We start from the raw sequence: 16,071 nt of genomic DNA, 5'->3' as shown, positions 1-16,071 counted from the left end.
CCATAGCTGTGGAGAAAGTTGTACAAACAGCTCGTGGTTTCGCCCATTCTACATTCCTACAACACCCAGAGTGCATTGTGCCACTCCCTCTGAAAGGAACGGCCCGGCAAGAGAAATGAAATACTACCGTTTCGCTGCAGAGCGGTACAGAATCGAAAATACGACAATGATATACCGGTGGATCATCTAAAAAAAATCTTCAGGTCTGCAGTCTACATTTCAAACCTGACGATTCTGAATGAGACATGACATCGGAGGCGGGCGTCCTAGGTTGAGGAAGTGTAGTTTAGCAAGCTCCCTGGCCTCTGCCAGATGACGTGTTTTATGTAGTCTGGCGGAGGTTTTCCAGGGCCCATTGGAGAAGCAGATAGCGTCCTGCAAAGGCACAAAGTGAAATTGCTTTTTTCTTCTACCATAATGGCATTAGCTCACCATAATAGCATGACTGAGAGGACTGAGGTTAAAAATCTGCGAACTGGCCCTTTAACATGCCGAAAAATGTGTGCGACATTAGACATACGACATTAGTGTCCCAACCCTTGGACTTATGTGTTCTAAACTCAATCAATAAAAAAAAAATACATGTAATACAATCTTAAAAATATCAACTTTAATTATGTATATTGTTTGCTTAAAACTATACTTAATAAGATGAGATTTAAGAATAATCTGAAGACTGAAGTGCTGCTTTTTAATTGTTACATGACATACCTTAAAAAAAACGTATCTTAAAAGTGAGTGAAGAACACTTTGATAAAAATGGAAAAATTACTCATCGTTTTGTCTCCAAAATGACAAGAAAATGACAGATGCCTGCTGTGAGACAAAGTTGGTAATTTGAGATGTTTTATAGGAGAATTTAACAGGTCAAAAAGATACAGAGCAATTAAAAGACAATAGAAAATTAATTGAACACAAATTTAATTTAATCTGTTAACGATCATCTCTGTGCTGACCTGACCAGCAGCAATCACACCTATTGTGCAGCTTGTAACATTTCACTATTTTTAAAGATAAAAATACTTGTGATTTCTGTGTAAAAAACGCAGCAATCTTAGTTATATTTCAGGCATCCAAATATAAGACATGTAGGCTGAGTACTTAATAGACACATTTTTTATTATCTCACAGTCTTTGGGTCTTGATCTTTGTCAACTTTTTTACTCTTTTGCCCTTTGGCCTTTGCGTTCTGCGTCTGTGACTTCTGCAGCAAAGCAAGCGTGTCTCGCTTTTCAATTTTACGGAGTTGTTTCTTCTTCATCCTCTTAATCTTTGATGTATTCTTGATCTGTAACACAAATGAGAGAAGAGAAGATAAATGAGACAGAAGATAAAGAAAACTCAAACAAAGATTGTACAGAAGCTAACATTGCTAATTAATAACTACCTTTTCACTTGATACTTGCATACAGACATAACATTTCAAACGTAAGCAAAATAGCATATTAAATAATCTGTTAACTCTGACATTATAGAGCTAAACTTTATTGTGTTTTTCAGATTCTAAATCCAAATTTCCTGAGTGTTTACTCATCTAGTTTTTACTGTATGTAGTGTTCATCTTTTGACAGATGTGGAGGAGTTGCATTATGTTGGAAGCAGGAGCTACCTCTCCCGTGTTTCACAGGGGGCATCTTTATTTTGGACATAAAGGGTGTTCTTCCAGCCAAATTGGTCCATTCAATGGTGTTATTACTTTCTCTAACAGGTTTAGGCCTGGGAGGGATCATACATTTGGTCCTGTGTGTGACTTCACATATACACCTCTGATCCCAGAAGAAGATGGCTCATTCCATAGCTACTTCTATCATAAAAAAGAAAGTGTTAAATCATCCCGAAGAACAATGAGTGGAATTGCTGAAGTCATGATACTCAGGTCCTAGAGGTGGAAAGTTTGATGTTGTTATTGGCCAACGTGTAATTCAACTGCATTTAGAGTCACAGCTATCTACACCATGCCATCATGTGACAGTGTGTGTGTGAGAGAAATATTTAAACAATCCTTTGCCGGGGTTTTTAATCTCCACCTACATCTCGACTGTAAGAGAGCCTGGAGGGACAACTGAGTGAGAGTCAACTTGTATTTGTTTAGGAGGGGGATGTAGGGAGGCTGCAGTTCCCCAACCAACATGACCTCAAACACACTTGGCAGCCGTTTACGCTACAAAATGTGTAACCAAATATGCTCGTAAAAGGAGGTGGAAGTTAGGGAGTAACGCTTTTTCTTTATATGAGCCTGTCATGCATCAAAAAGCTACTCTGGAGAAATATACCTTCACTTATTTACAATATGGAGTTTAATTCCATATATAGACTGTTAAATGCCTGTGTTAACATTCTCATGCTTTAAGTGATGGTGATGCAGATACAGTATAAAATCAATAGCTTGTAATACAGTTCATTCTAAAGACAGCATGTACAAGTTGGAAAGGGTGTATTGTGTGTTTTATATGAACAACGGTTGACGTACCACTTGAACGATCTCCGCTTTGCGTTCGTTCTCTGCACGTCGTTTCAAGTTGTCCTCTCTCCTCTTTCTCTTTTCCTACAAAGCAATGAAATAAAAAGTAAGATCAGAAAGGTGCAAAAAGTTTAACATTTAAAAATATTAAATCTTCACACTGCTTTCACTTACTTCCTTCTGTCTGGCTTTCTCCTCTTTAAGCTGCAGTGTATACTGTTTCACCAGGTCTTTCTCACGCTTGGCCTCCATTTTCTTTTCCCATGAAGAGCACAGGGGTTTATCTCTCACGAGTGCAGAGAACCTAAAGAACATAGATCACATATAGAAGGTTAAAAGATGATACAAGACACATCCTGACCATGTCTCTTATTCATAAAGAATCCCAGGTGAAGTAGGGATGCACTGATAAAAATGTAATACTGATTAACTTTTGCTATACGTTTCTATTTGCTCAGTATCAACATATTTCTACAAAATCCTTTTTATCATTCATAGCTTTAACACAAACACCAAAAAAATAACTTTACCCTAATAGAATAAAACAAATTCTGGAATTAAGTAATCCAATAAAATATATTTAAAAAGCCAACTTTCAACAAATGATTGATTTGATCATCATTGTGGAACTACTTTTAACTGTTTTATGCTACTTAAATTTACTGTTGGGTAGTTTAATATATAAATCAATGTTATGAATGTATACCATATTTTGTAGTAATCTCATAGTCTGAAATGTTACAAGACACTAAAGATGCTCAATAAATGTATTGGGGTAATTTATATATAGTACAGTAAAGGTTTAAAGTAAAATATGAATTACTCACGAAAAGGACTGGTATCTACAAATTGTCCTAAAGTAAATGTTCTTAGTAACTTCATTGCAGACAGCCACAGTGGTTTCCTCACCTCTGCTTGTTGCGGTCCTTCCACACTCTCCCTGATTTGGGTTTCCCCAGCGGCATGGCCGTGTTTTGTTTTCCGCTCAACCCCAAACGAGGCGTCTTCTTTGGGACGGTCTCAGAAGTCATGGGTACCGTTTCTGCTACTGCAGGTCCTGACATATTAACGTCTCCGTTGCCGTTGACGTCGTTTCTGTGTGTATCTGCTGCAGACTCTGCGTGCTGCTCCGCTGGCTCTGACACGTTACATTCCGGCCCCGGCTCCTCAGACTTACCGAGCTGCTCCTCGGCCACTGTCTGGGGTCTTCGCGCTGAATCCTCCGTGTTTTTCTCTTCCTCTGCCGGCAGCTCCTGGATGACAGACCTCCTCGTCCTCCTGGTGGGAGTCCTCGCCGGGGTTTCTGAGTCCAGTAATGCGGCTGGAGTGCGCACTTTGCGGCCGCTGCGGGTCCGTCTTGTCTCCGGTGGAGGATCCACGACCTCCTCCTCCTCCCCGTGTCCCACATCAGCTACGGGCTTTTCCTCTGACACAGCTCTCTGCCTTTTCGACATGTTTATCTGATTTTACAGACTTCACCACATTACTCTGACAAACTCTGTATACCCACGTGTGATCACTGCTAGCGTTGTGTACGCTGCTCTATTTCCGCTTTCGGTGGCGGGTGGTAAACGATGCACTACCGCCGCCTACTGTTGTGGAGTGTGAACACATTTTGTTCATAAAAAAATAAATGGCAATTATTTCTTTAAAAAGATGAAAAGCACCCAAAACAGATGAAATGAACCACTTCTTTATTAAGAAAATGCACACTTTTTATACAGAGAGAAAAACAAGCTGAGATTCATACATGTGTTATACAGAACCATCTCCTCTCCTTTCAGTATTTCCCTATTTTAACAAACAGATACATGACAAAGCATATAGTGAAGCAAAACACATGTCCCTTTAATTGTATATATAGGACGTTATCATATTGATTTAGGAGTACTTCAAACTGTAAAAAACAGTAAAATCTGTATAAAAATTAAAAGTTTGCATAGAATGATCAGATACATTACTTTCCACTACAGTATCAGTTAAAATCAGATCATGTAGTTCCTCCTTTTCTCATTGTTGGAACAATGAAGCAGAATTTGGCAAACAGCTGAGGAGGTCACACATCCATTCAAATGGCAACACTATTTTCTTCCTCACTTGGATTCATGTATGTGTATGGGACTTCAAGGTTCTCGTTTCTGACTTTGATGATTACACTTTGCACTTCTAGCTTCCCTTGAAAATCCTTTATCAGCTTGCGGGGAATCTCCTCACTGAAATGGTCCTCCGGGTACTGGCCAAATGGGACCTGAGGACATCAATGATACCTTCAGAATTTTTTTTCTGCACTTGTTTATCATACATAGACTTGGCATGTGTAAAGTAGAAAGTGAGGGGAATTAATTTTCCTGTTTGCATGTTTAAAATAGCAGTGAGTTAAGCTCCCAGGGCCTCTGTTTATTTTGTCCCTTAGGATTTTTAAGCTTCTAACACATTTTGAATAAAAAAGTAATTTATGTAATTATTCATCATAATCATGTCGTGGGCACTTACAAAGTCTGAGGACTGCTTGGTGAGTAGCCACAAGGTGGCCATCCCATTAACTGTCACATTGACATCGGGAAGTGTCTGCAGCATCGTGTCCTCGCTTGTTGTCCCCTTGGTGGTTGGTGGAGGAAGTTGCAGAGAGATGGGAGTGTTAGGCATCCAGCCACCGTAGTCATACTGCAATGAATGAATGATTGATAGGTGACCAATTTGATTAACAATCAAATACCTGTAAAAACTAAAGACATACCAACTGTACCTCAACTGTACTTTGTGTTTTGTGCCAATTAGCAAGTGTTCGCGTGCTAAGATTGTGGTCTTAGTTATAACATTTTACCTTCTAAATGCATGTTAGCATTGTCCTTGTGGGTATGTTAGCATTTCTTATATTTACCTCGAAACACCACTGTGTCAGAGAGCAGCCTAACAGAGCAGCTAGCATAGCTGTTAATCAAAGGTGTAAAGAGACATCTTTATCTGGAGCTGTGTTTGTTCAACCAGTAAAATTATCTGTGTCTGTATCTGTATTAGGAAGTGATCATTGGTTTATACTGGAATACACCTTTACTGTTGCATTTTCTAACCTCACATTTATTGATGATGATATTGTTGTTCCTTCAAAAGCATCAACTTCATTTAACATTGGAAAAATGAATTATATATATTTCCACATCTTCATACAGCACCTTTTAACTGTGTATCTTATTTTCCCCCAATAATATTGCAATACTTGTGTTTTCCCCAAAGTATATTCCAACTTGGGTACTACCACTGTCGACTCTTGTTTATCTTAAAGGCTTGCTAACAATCCTCAAAGTCAAATATTTATTTATTTTGACAGAATTCATCCATATCTGTCCATTTCAGAGAACACTGCAAATCCTTATGCACCCATTCCCCCCAAAAGCATTAAAATAGTGATAAAATTATTCACCTGTCCAGAATTCACAGCTGCGTGCTGTACTGAGCAGGTGAATATCACCATGGTGACAAACTTGACCAACTCAGCCACTGTGGTAAAGCTCTGGGGAATTCCTGAGAATTACAGACAATTAACTGCATGAATTAAGGGTGCAATAAAACAGATGTTTTTGTTATAATAATATATTGGACATAATTGTACTTTTTGATCTTCATTTAGATTTAATTTTTTCTGTTAAGTATACCTGTGCCTGCGTTGGAAAGGAATCCCTGTTCAAAAATGTCTGTAATCCACTTCTGCAGTTCAGGGTCTTGCTGCACGTCTTCATCATTCTTGTAGTAGAAGCTGAGAATTCCCTGCACAAAGCTTTGAGAAATGTGGAGAGGTTTAGTAAAAAACTTTTGTAGTTGTGATATTTTGAAGGCCATCTTGTAAAAGCAAAACCGACAAAAAATATACACATACAAACACTGTTAAAAACAACCACACATACGTTCATAATCAAATATTAATACATGAAAACCCATGCCCCTAGTCGTTTTTGCACTTTAAAAACACTCGCAAGTATTTTCCTTTAGTAGTTCAGACAAGAGCCATACAAAAATGCTGTATCAGGGAGGACAGTTTAGCTTCCATTTGAAAATGATTCCTCATAATAATGTGTGCAGCAACAATGAAAGCACTCCTGAGCAAGTTTTGAGATCTGGTTTTAGGGCTTGAGATGTTTGTAGACAAGAGACGAGTCAAGTACAGAGGGAGTTTACCAATCAGTGTCATTTAAATTAACAGGATACTATGTTGCTTTATGTTGCTTTCTTCTACATTGTTTTATGTAGACAGGCTGACTCCAATGGTGTCATTGTTCTGTTTTGGGAATATAACTTACTTGTTTTGGGGATTCAGCATTAGTTTAAAACTAGCCAGAGCTTGTTGGATTGAGTTAAAAGCATTCGTTAAATGTTTTTAGGGCAAAAGGGAATATGATATGGTGTCTTCAGCATAAAGATTAATTCTACTATTTTCTAAATTTGTGGCAGTATCATTTATATACAAAATAAATAGAAGTGGCATTAGAATAGATCCCTGGGGTACTCCTTTGTTTACCAATAGGAAGGTTGCCTTTATTATCTCAACTTTTGCGTAAGTGCTATTAGTCATGGATCAAATTACAAAGAATCTCATTGAAACCAGTCATTTTTGCAACTAAGCATTAAACGTCAATGTAAAAATGGAATACCGGTAAATCGCTCTTGGTAGTAGCTCTTACTTAATGTTCAGACATAAGAGTGGTTTTGATCATCTTATCTTACTTTTGCAAAACTTAATATAATACCTGTGGATGATATCCCAAAGCTTGAGTCCATCATCTCTGTAGTAGAAGTTGGGCACAGCCTCCAGGCCACGCTCAGCAATGTCCTCTGGTATGCAGAGGGAGCTGTAGGTCACTGAGGACAGTGATCTCTGCAGGATTGTGAGCATACCCACTCCGCCACAAGCTGCAAACTAAACGGTCAACATAAGGAATACTGTAAGCGACAAATACTGTACACAGTATTGAAAACAAACATTGTTTGGATAATGCTCTACTGAGCATGTCTGTTTCTTCGTACCTTTGTGAAAGAACCAGTTTTAGAAATGAGCAGAAGTCGAGCCAAGTAGTTGATCTGCAGGGTGTAGCGAGTGTGGGGGATGAGGAGCTGGGGGAAAGATTGAACTCTGTTACACTCAGTAACACCATAACCATCACCATCAGTAAAACACTACAATATGTTCAGTGTTCTCCTTTGCAGTTACCTTGTACAGTGGATGCACCATGGGCACATTGCGCAGCAGTGACACAGCAAAAACTTCTGCCAGCAGGTGAGTGCGCAGCAGGTGAACATTGAGTTCCTGGTAGTTGAAATCTGCACTTCTCACAAACATCTTGGCCATCAACCAGTCGTACTCAGAATCAGAAGGGTAAAAGATGGGGTTGTCGTCTGCTGGAGTCTGCTTCAGCTACAGGAAAAGGAAGGGAGATGTGGTTTATTCTTTAACTCATTACCAGTAATGGTTAATAATTGTTTACAACTGTCTGTTGTCTGTATGTTTGTCTCTCACTTGAATAGCAATTGGCATCAGCTTGTCATCAGGTGTTTTGTGTAGCAGGATGAGGGGAGCCATCAAGTACTGCTTCTTCTCGTTGATGACGTTTGCTTCCACTCCATCCAAAAGCTTGTAGTCGCACATGTATATGTTGCCTTTCTGTTTGACATTGTAATAATAATGAGTAAGACTTTTTACATAGAAACATACAGTGTGGATAGTACAAGTGATTTAACATGCCATGTGGCAGTACTTGACTAAGATAATCAAGGTCAAGACAATTACTTTGAATTCATCGTCCAGGCTACACTGTCCAGGGAGGAAGAGCAAACCTTCATCAACTGGAAAGTTTTTGGGGAGGACTGAACAACGTCTGATCATCATGGGGTTGACTCCGTTTAGAAACTGGTAGCCAAAGAAAGCGTCCTCTTTCCAATGTTTATGGGTATAGTCTGGAAAAAAAACAGAGTTGAAATTCACTGGGTTTTAAGTTTTTGGTTCAAGAAGTCTACTGTTAGCTTAACAGTAGACTTCTTGAAACTGGGAAGTGGGAAACAATGTATTTCAATCATAATCATTTTATCATATTATAAAGATATGAAATTTTACACAGATGTGCAAAGTAGACAAGCCAATAGACTCTGGAAGTAATGACATATTGTTGTTTATTTGAATGAATTCAGATGAAAGCGTTATTGTGCATACAGTATCAAGTATTTAATTGAACTACCGTGATGGTGCAGTACCTGATATGTCAGTCCGTTTGCAGCAGAACACCCGATTGATATCCTCAATATCAGTCCATCTTTCCTTGCAATCAGCCAGTCCCTTCAGTTTCAGCTCAGCCAGCCTAGAAAATGAAAGTAAAACGTGGCTTTATTGTAAATTCTTTCACAGTTTTGATAACATGTGGGGAGGCAGATACATAGATACACAGAAAGATGATTATTAAACAGAATTTGAGGACTTCACCCTGCTGCTGCAGTGAAGCTAAACTCTGTTTTCTTGGTGAAGGAGAAGCGGACCTCATTGGGCAGAGAATCAGGGTCATCTGCCTTTATGCAGCGGGGAATTCCCTCTGCATACACAGCCCAGCTGGGAAACACAGTAAGGGAGAAACTTTAGACAGTCTAGCTCTGCAAAGTATGAAAATATAATATACTTTACATATATTCACGTATACAATATTGCAATTACATATATAATAGTGTAATTCACTTAAATTCCTAGGCATGTCCAACACTGTCAAATGGTGGTTTATTATATCATATTTATAATGAAGCTGTTCAAGTAAAGTGGAGGTTTGGATGCATGTTAGTTTTGTGTTTAAGCTCTGAGCTCACCGGTAGTCTTCCTCTCGCAGCTTCAGCTCCTGCTGGCGATCGTATTGGCCAAGAGGATGGGTGTCTTCTTTGAGTGTAAGAGCTTAAAGAGAAACACAGCAAAGTTATAAATTGTTGATATATATTAAGTATGCTGGCATGGATTGACTCCTTATAAGCCTCCTTAGAATCCAGCTTGCAGAACTTGTTTTTTCTTTTCTTTATATCATGTGGTCAGTGAACTACTTATAGAATGTAAGAAAGGAAATTTTCACAAACCTGCTCCCTCTCTGAAGCGGTGCACCTCACCCTCAGTGATCCAGCGGTAGATGGGAAAGTTGTAGGTGTTTCCCTCAGGGGATTTTACTTGCACCTTAGCAGGAAACCAGCCGTCTTGAGGGAAAACTAGAAGACGCCGTTTGTCCAGCTCTATCAGGACCAGCTTTCCAATGGAGACAGTGTTGGACACGGTAAAAGTGGACACCTGGAGTAATGACAGAAACAGTCAGAAAAGACATCCACAAGATGTGAGCATAAAGAGTATTATATAACCAACCTGAGCTGTAACATACCATACTAATTATGAATGTAAAAGCACGGGTTGACAAAGTACAACATTGCATAAAAGACCAGTTTTGGAAAACTCATAATGAGGATGTATTGTTGCTTTGGTCACCGTTGTGGCTCTTGGTTCCAGAGTTGCAGAGCAGCTAATATTATGTTGCTGCACAAATATTTTTTAGTAGGTGAGGATTAACACCAGCTTGTTTAAATAGATTTTTTAATGTGCCTTTAATAACAGGCAGGCAAAGTTAAGGAGTGATGTCATTCTTTTTAACATAGAGAGGAATACTTCACACTTACTGCTCCAGTGCTGAAGGCTAAAGCCCCTCTGATGTCTATGAGACATTTGTGATGGATCTCTCCTCCTGTCCCCACCAGCTTAATGTAGACTTTGTTTAGAGTACCGGCATTGAGACAATTGCCAGTGAATACCGTCACTTCATAAGTCACCATTTTCACTCTGGAAGGCAGAAGGAATCCTGGAGGGGAGAGGATAATCAATAGTAGATTGGTTATGACAGATATTAGGTTCAATCTCTGTGCATGATCACTCTTAAAGCACTGAACACAATGAAAAAATAATAACTAATGTTAACATAGTCTTTTCTCAGATTTCTTATTATACAGCAACTCTCTTACCTGATAATGAGGCCTGGAGTTTCTTCAAAGAGCTGCTCTTTTGGTAAAGTCATAACAACTGAGTCCTCTTTTTATACATACAGTTTGGTGGGAGTGTCCAGAAAAGTAGCAAGAGTCAGCTCTGGTGATGGAATGACGGTCATGTGCAACAGCTTGCAAAACATCTGGAAGATGATGCAGATTACGATGTCATAAATTCAAGTTCAAGTTATTTGTCATATGGTCAATAATTACAAGGAAGCCGCTATGGCAGTGAAATTCTTCTCTCCAAATATAGTCTAACTATTAAAAAACAGTCATATTTGAATATTAAAACAACAACAAAAACTCACCTACATGGTTTATCCAAATGTATCATAAAGTCTTATTAAATCAACTGCAACATAACAGTAACCAACTACATGGCCTGTAGTGCATCTCCATGAGATGGTGCTTCCGTCAAAGTGTGAGGGCCCACAGAACACTGCAGCCATGTTTCTTCTAATCTAATAATCTTTTATACCCTCCTACTAACAATTACCTGTTATGCTGCTTATCTTCTACACACGCATTCCCAGCACCTGATCGACATGACTGGCCAGTCCGATTTCTCCCAACGCAGTATACAAAGCATTCTTTCACACAATAGTGGCAACCTCTAGAGGCAAATGTAAGTGTTTTTGGAGAATATGCGAAAATCTGTTGTATAAAGAAAGATAAAGGCCTTTTGGGTTGGCTGACAGGGGTGTTGGATCGGTCAAACTTGCACGCAGAAGACAGGGTCAGAATCCCGTGTAAAACCACAAGTCAAATCAAGCTTCCTAAAGCACTTGTTGATAAATTAAGGTAGAGAGTTTTATTGTAGATATCACCTGTGAGGTACCCCAAGAAACTACAACATAAAACTGAAAAGCTAAAAAAAAAAAGCAACAAAAAAACCACACCAATGAAGCGACACATTGTTGAACGGAGCAGATGTTACTTTTGTTGTGACCTCTCTTTGAGCTCGTGATGATGACGTGTTTTTTTCACAACAGTAATGCGTGGAAATGTGATAATGAAACCTCTGAGTCGACATGCTGGATTTCATCTTACACAACAGTTATAGTGAACACTGTATGAACCAATGACTGTATATATATAAATGGACAACGCGTCTCCTTCTGCTCCCATTGTACGTAATTGATGCCAAAATAGCCCTTGCGATAGATGCTGCCATCTTGCGATGGTGACGTCATACGGAGCCAGAGTCTGCGCAGTAGAGATCGGCGAGTGAAGCGGCACTAGCCACTTCCGCTAACCCAAACACACTTAACTTACCGAAAAAACAGCAATGATCCTGCATGCCGGCATGTTTAACAGCAGAATAGCTTCTCTGTGTTGGTCTGAGGTTAACGTTCACAGGTATGGAAACTTCAATGACTGTAGTGATTGTTTTAGTTACGTTTCTTTTGCGGATCGTCCTCCGCTCTGCTCACCCGGAACTGATTGGCTGCAGGAGCCTAATTTGTCAACAGAGCTGTCAATCATCATTTTGACAGCATCAAACAACTTATTCAAAATAAACTTGTCAGAAAAATTAACACTTGGACGTAAATCAGCATGATAATAACTAGCTATAATGACAGAAACCAAGTTTGAGACATGCAGTTCTCTCTCCTTTAAACACGTACCTTGTTGTACTTTGAATGCACAGATAATTACATGAGAAAGAAAGTCACTGATAGTGAACCCAACCAGAAAACACACTCTAGTACCCTGTTTAAATTTGTTAATATACACTTGTTAAGTTCTGTGTAAAACCAGTTCCAAACTGTATGGTTTTAATATTGTCACAATTGTACTGTATCAGTTGGGAATAATATAAGTGAAGTAACTATAAAAGCCGTTATTTTTTAGCAGTCCCTGAACCCGTCATGCAGTGCCAAGAGTTGTTTAACTGGTTTAGACAGGTATCACTCATGGAGGGAGCGCCAGTCGCTTACCTTTTTCCTAGCCTATCAGGCAGAGAGGGGTGGGACGAAACAGGAGCGGAGAAATGTCGGAGAGAGCCAAGAGTATAGGAGAGAGGGAAACACTGCTAGTGAAGTCCGTTAGGTTTGTTTAAGTACGGTTATTGAAGTATTTTATTGACAAAAGGTTTTTTTGGGGTTTGTACTACGTTGAGAGTGAGTTGTTTGAAATCCATGTGGTCGGTTAAATCACCTTTTGTATGCTAAAGCTGTGACCACGTTTTGAGCTATCGCTAATTAGCAGAGGTAGTCGCTAGCATAAAAGACATATCGTCGAAGAAACCAGAATTCTGCACCGAGTTTCTGAGTAAGTATATACCTTGTTTGAAACATAATCATATGAACATTTAAGTTAAGATAAACAGACAGTTTATTGGTGGCTGTGAATTTTAAATATTGTGTTTTATACCTCCCGCCTCACCATTGACAGTGCTGTGATGTGCTCGGGACTCGCCTCTGCACGGTAGCAGACGGCTGGCTACACATGCACACATGCACGTAGGAGTGTTGTGGGACATGAGCTTTGAACTTGTTACAACCTCTGAGTGTCAAAGGCACCGTGAGTGCTCACAAGCATACAAAAAAAAAGAATTAAAATGAGCTTCAACATGTGCGCCAACGTATGGTACCAATAGACTAAGTTATAAAGTCCAGGGTATCAAGGTTTATTTGAAGAGTTCATTTGCAAAAACAGATAAACCCCATTCTGGAAAAATATGACCCAAGAGTTGTAATGAACACTTTAAATAGAGTTGTTTTCTGATGCAAAATCAGTTTTGGTGCAAAACCTGATAAAGCCTAAGGGAAACTGAGTCATAGTTCATGTTTTGTGGCAGAGACCGCTAAGCGCCATTGTTTCTTACCAGAAGCCAATAACTCCCATGAGCGAATCAGCACAGCGCATTTTGTCACGTGATACAAAGATGACGGCGTCAGCGTCTGAAGCAAACGGAGGCTGAGTGGGGAGCTTTCGGGGTAAATACTGCTGGGTTTCGTCAATGTAAGCATGGATAATTTTGGCGAAACAGAAGAGGCTGTTGTTTTATCGCCATCTGGACGCAAAAAGAAGAGAACCAGATGAGTATGCCCGTAATGTGGCAAAAAAAGCGCGGCATAGTGGAGGAGTGCCCACCATCGCTTGTACACACAACATAGCTAATGTATGTCAGGCGGCTACGTTGTCTGAAGAAGAAGTAGTCTACATAAACCGAGATCTGTATTCTACAACAGATAAAGTAAAACAAGATGACACGCTGCTGTCTAACATGGACATCACGCCAGTTAAACAAAGTGGATAATCCAGCACAGCAAAAGACAGGGGAACTGTCTGTCAAGTAGTCCGTCCTTGGGTGCCCCGGGAGAAAATCTCAGTCTGCAAAGCATCATTTCTGAGCATGTTTTGTGAGTATTAGTTTCACTTAATGCCTATGATTATGTTTGGGATAGTTTTCTGATTGTCTACAGTACTGTGCGCATATTTCCTGGACCTCAGCCTTCTTGGTTTGTGAAAGCTTTATGCATACAGACTACTTATAACATAACACTGAACGTTAGCTTATTATTTTCCATTTTTTCTCTTGTGCTAGAATTCCAATGAGATTTTGGCCTCTGATAAATCAAAATAAATAACCGGAATCTCTGTTTTATTACAGACTAAGCCTTGATTTAAAAAAAGAATCCCATAGTTAGTCAACCATGAGATTAAAAAAATCGAAATTATGATTTAGTAATTTTAAAATATGAGATAAAAAGATAAAAAGTCATAATTATGAGATAAAAAAAAGTACAATCTCATAATGATGAATCATGAATGATGACTTTTATATCATAATGGTACTTATTATCTCATAATAATCAATTTACTAACTTATGAATTACCATGGGATTTATTTATGTAAAGCTAAAGATACCATAGTGTCATAGTGACACCCCTTTGTTTGAAAAAGTGTTTAAAAAAACATGACTGATTGATGACTAGTTGTTTGAAAATCAAACTTTTAACTGATAACTTTGCGTGAGAGGACACTGTGTTGATAGATTTTATTATGTAATTCCAGGTGTCAAGAAAGATTGCCTTTGCAACATTGCCAAGTACTGGATGCAGAACGGGGTGCCAATGCCAGAAAATCGCAGCGGTGCTCGGAATACAGAGGAAAGAGCAGCCAAGAGGGAGGTATACGTGGTTAGAGAATGAGAATAAGAAAAACAGTAACATGGTGGCGTCTGCTTTCTAACATCATTTAGGTAGCGTTGCTTGCAATGAACTCTATGAGTATAAAGCCCTGAGGCTTTTCTCAGAATCTTGCTATGGGCGAAACGAGAACGTTAGTTTCTTATGAATGTTTTTTGCCCTGAGGAAGTGAAAATTCAAAGAACTAAGAATGGAGTTCCCCTTGCCATTAGAAGAGGCACAGAGCCATTACATGGCCCCATTCAATGGTGAAACATGAATTTTGGAGTTATCTGCTTTTGTCAAAAAAACAGCGCAGCGCATTTTGTCACGTGATACAAAGATGACGGCGTCAGCGTCTGAAGCAAACGGAGGCTGAGTGGGGAGCTTTCGGGGTAAATACTGCTGGGTTTCGTCAATATAAGCATGGATCATTTTGGCGAAACAGAAGAGGCTGTTGTTTTATCGCCATCTGGACGCAAAAAGAAGAGAACCAGATGAGTATGCCCGTAATGTGGCAAAAAAAGCGCGGCATAGTGGAGGAGTGCCCACCATCGCTTGTACACACAACATAGCTAATGTATGTCAGGCGGCTACGTTGTCTGAAGAAGAAGTAGTCTACATAAACCGAGATCTGTATTCTACAACAGATAAAGTAAAACAAGATGCCACGCTGCTGTCTAACATGGACAAACGCCACATCACGCCAGTTAAACAAAGTGGATAATCCAGCACAGCAAAAGACAGGGGAACTGTCTGTCAAGTAGTCCGTCCTTGGGTGCCCCGGGAGAAAATCCCAGTTTGCAAAGCATCATTTCTGAGCATGTTTTGTGAGTATTAGTTTCACTTAATGCCTATGATTATGTTTGGGATAGTTTTCTGATTGTCTACAGTACTGTGCGCATATTTCCTGGACCTCAGCCTTCTTGGTTTGTGAAAGCTTTATGCATACAGACTACTTATAACATAACACTGAACGTTAGCTTATTATTTTCCATTTTTTCTCTTGTGCTAGAATTCCAATGAGATTTTGGCCTCTGATAAATCAAAATAAATAACCGGAATCTCTGTTTTATTACAGACTAAGCCTTGATTTAAAAAAAGAATCCCATAGTTAGTCAACCATGAGATTAAAAAAATCGAAATTATGATTTAGTAATTTTAAAATATGAGATAAAAAGATAAAAAGTCATGGGATTTATTTATGTAAAGCTAAAGATACCATAGTGTCATAGTGACACCCCTTTGTTTGAAAAAGTGTTAAACCCTTATGCCCTCCTCAAATTTACTACCCTCTGGACACCTTCGTGGCAAAAATGTACACGCACAGAAAAACCTCTATAAAATCATCATACATCAATATTTTTTTCTGATTTTTTTTTCATAAATCACTTAAACAACTTCAGAACTGCTCAAAACTACCAAACATT

At 39.1% G+C, this 16,071-nt stretch overlaps 2 protein-coding genes across 2 annotated transcripts; both read right to left on the bottom strand.

Moving 5' to 3' along the window:
• Positions 1–829: 829 nt before the first annotated feature.
• Positions 830–3,992, bottom strand: ccdc86 (coiled-coil domain containing 86). Its single transcript, XM_069666425.1, has 4 exons — positions 3,371–3,992; positions 2,636–2,765; positions 2,471–2,545; positions 830–1,288 (listed from the first exon to the last, which is right to left on the bottom strand). Exons 1-4 carry the CDS (start codon positions 3,913–3,915, stop codon positions 1,121–1,123), a joined length of 918 nt encoding a protein of 305 aa, XP_069522526.1. The 5' UTR covers positions 3,916–3,992; the 3' UTR covers positions 830–1,120.
• Positions 3,993–4,529: 537 nt separating this feature from the next.
• LOC138594528 (polyunsaturated fatty acid lipoxygenase ALOX15B-like) lies at positions 4,530–10,309 on the bottom strand. Its single transcript, XM_069665652.1, has 14 exons — positions 10,142–10,309; positions 9,557–9,761; positions 9,299–9,380; positions 8,928–9,050; positions 8,702–8,805; positions 8,241–8,407; positions 7,971–8,114; positions 7,665–7,868; positions 7,481–7,567; positions 7,204–7,373; positions 6,115–6,236; positions 5,883–5,983; positions 4,955–5,125; positions 4,530–4,709 (listed from the first exon to the last, which is right to left on the bottom strand). Exons 1-14 carry the CDS (start codon positions 10,292–10,294, stop codon positions 4,530–4,532), a joined length of 2,013 nt encoding a protein of 670 aa, XP_069521753.1. The 5' UTR covers positions 10,295–10,309.
• Between the last annotated feature and the right edge of the window lie 5,762 nt (positions 10,310–16,071).

This window comes from Semicossyphus pulcher, unplaced genomic scaffold (genome assembly GCF_022749685.1).
Source record: "Semicossyphus pulcher isolate SPU_LCO1_2020_fin unplaced genomic scaffold, fSemPul1.0.p SCAF_17, whole genome shotgun sequence".
NCBI lineage: Eukaryota > Metazoa > Chordata > Actinopteri > Labriformes > Labridae > Semicossyphus > Semicossyphus pulcher.
Note: the sequence above shows the minus strand (reverse complement) of the source record. Positions and strands in the feature narration are given on the sequence as shown.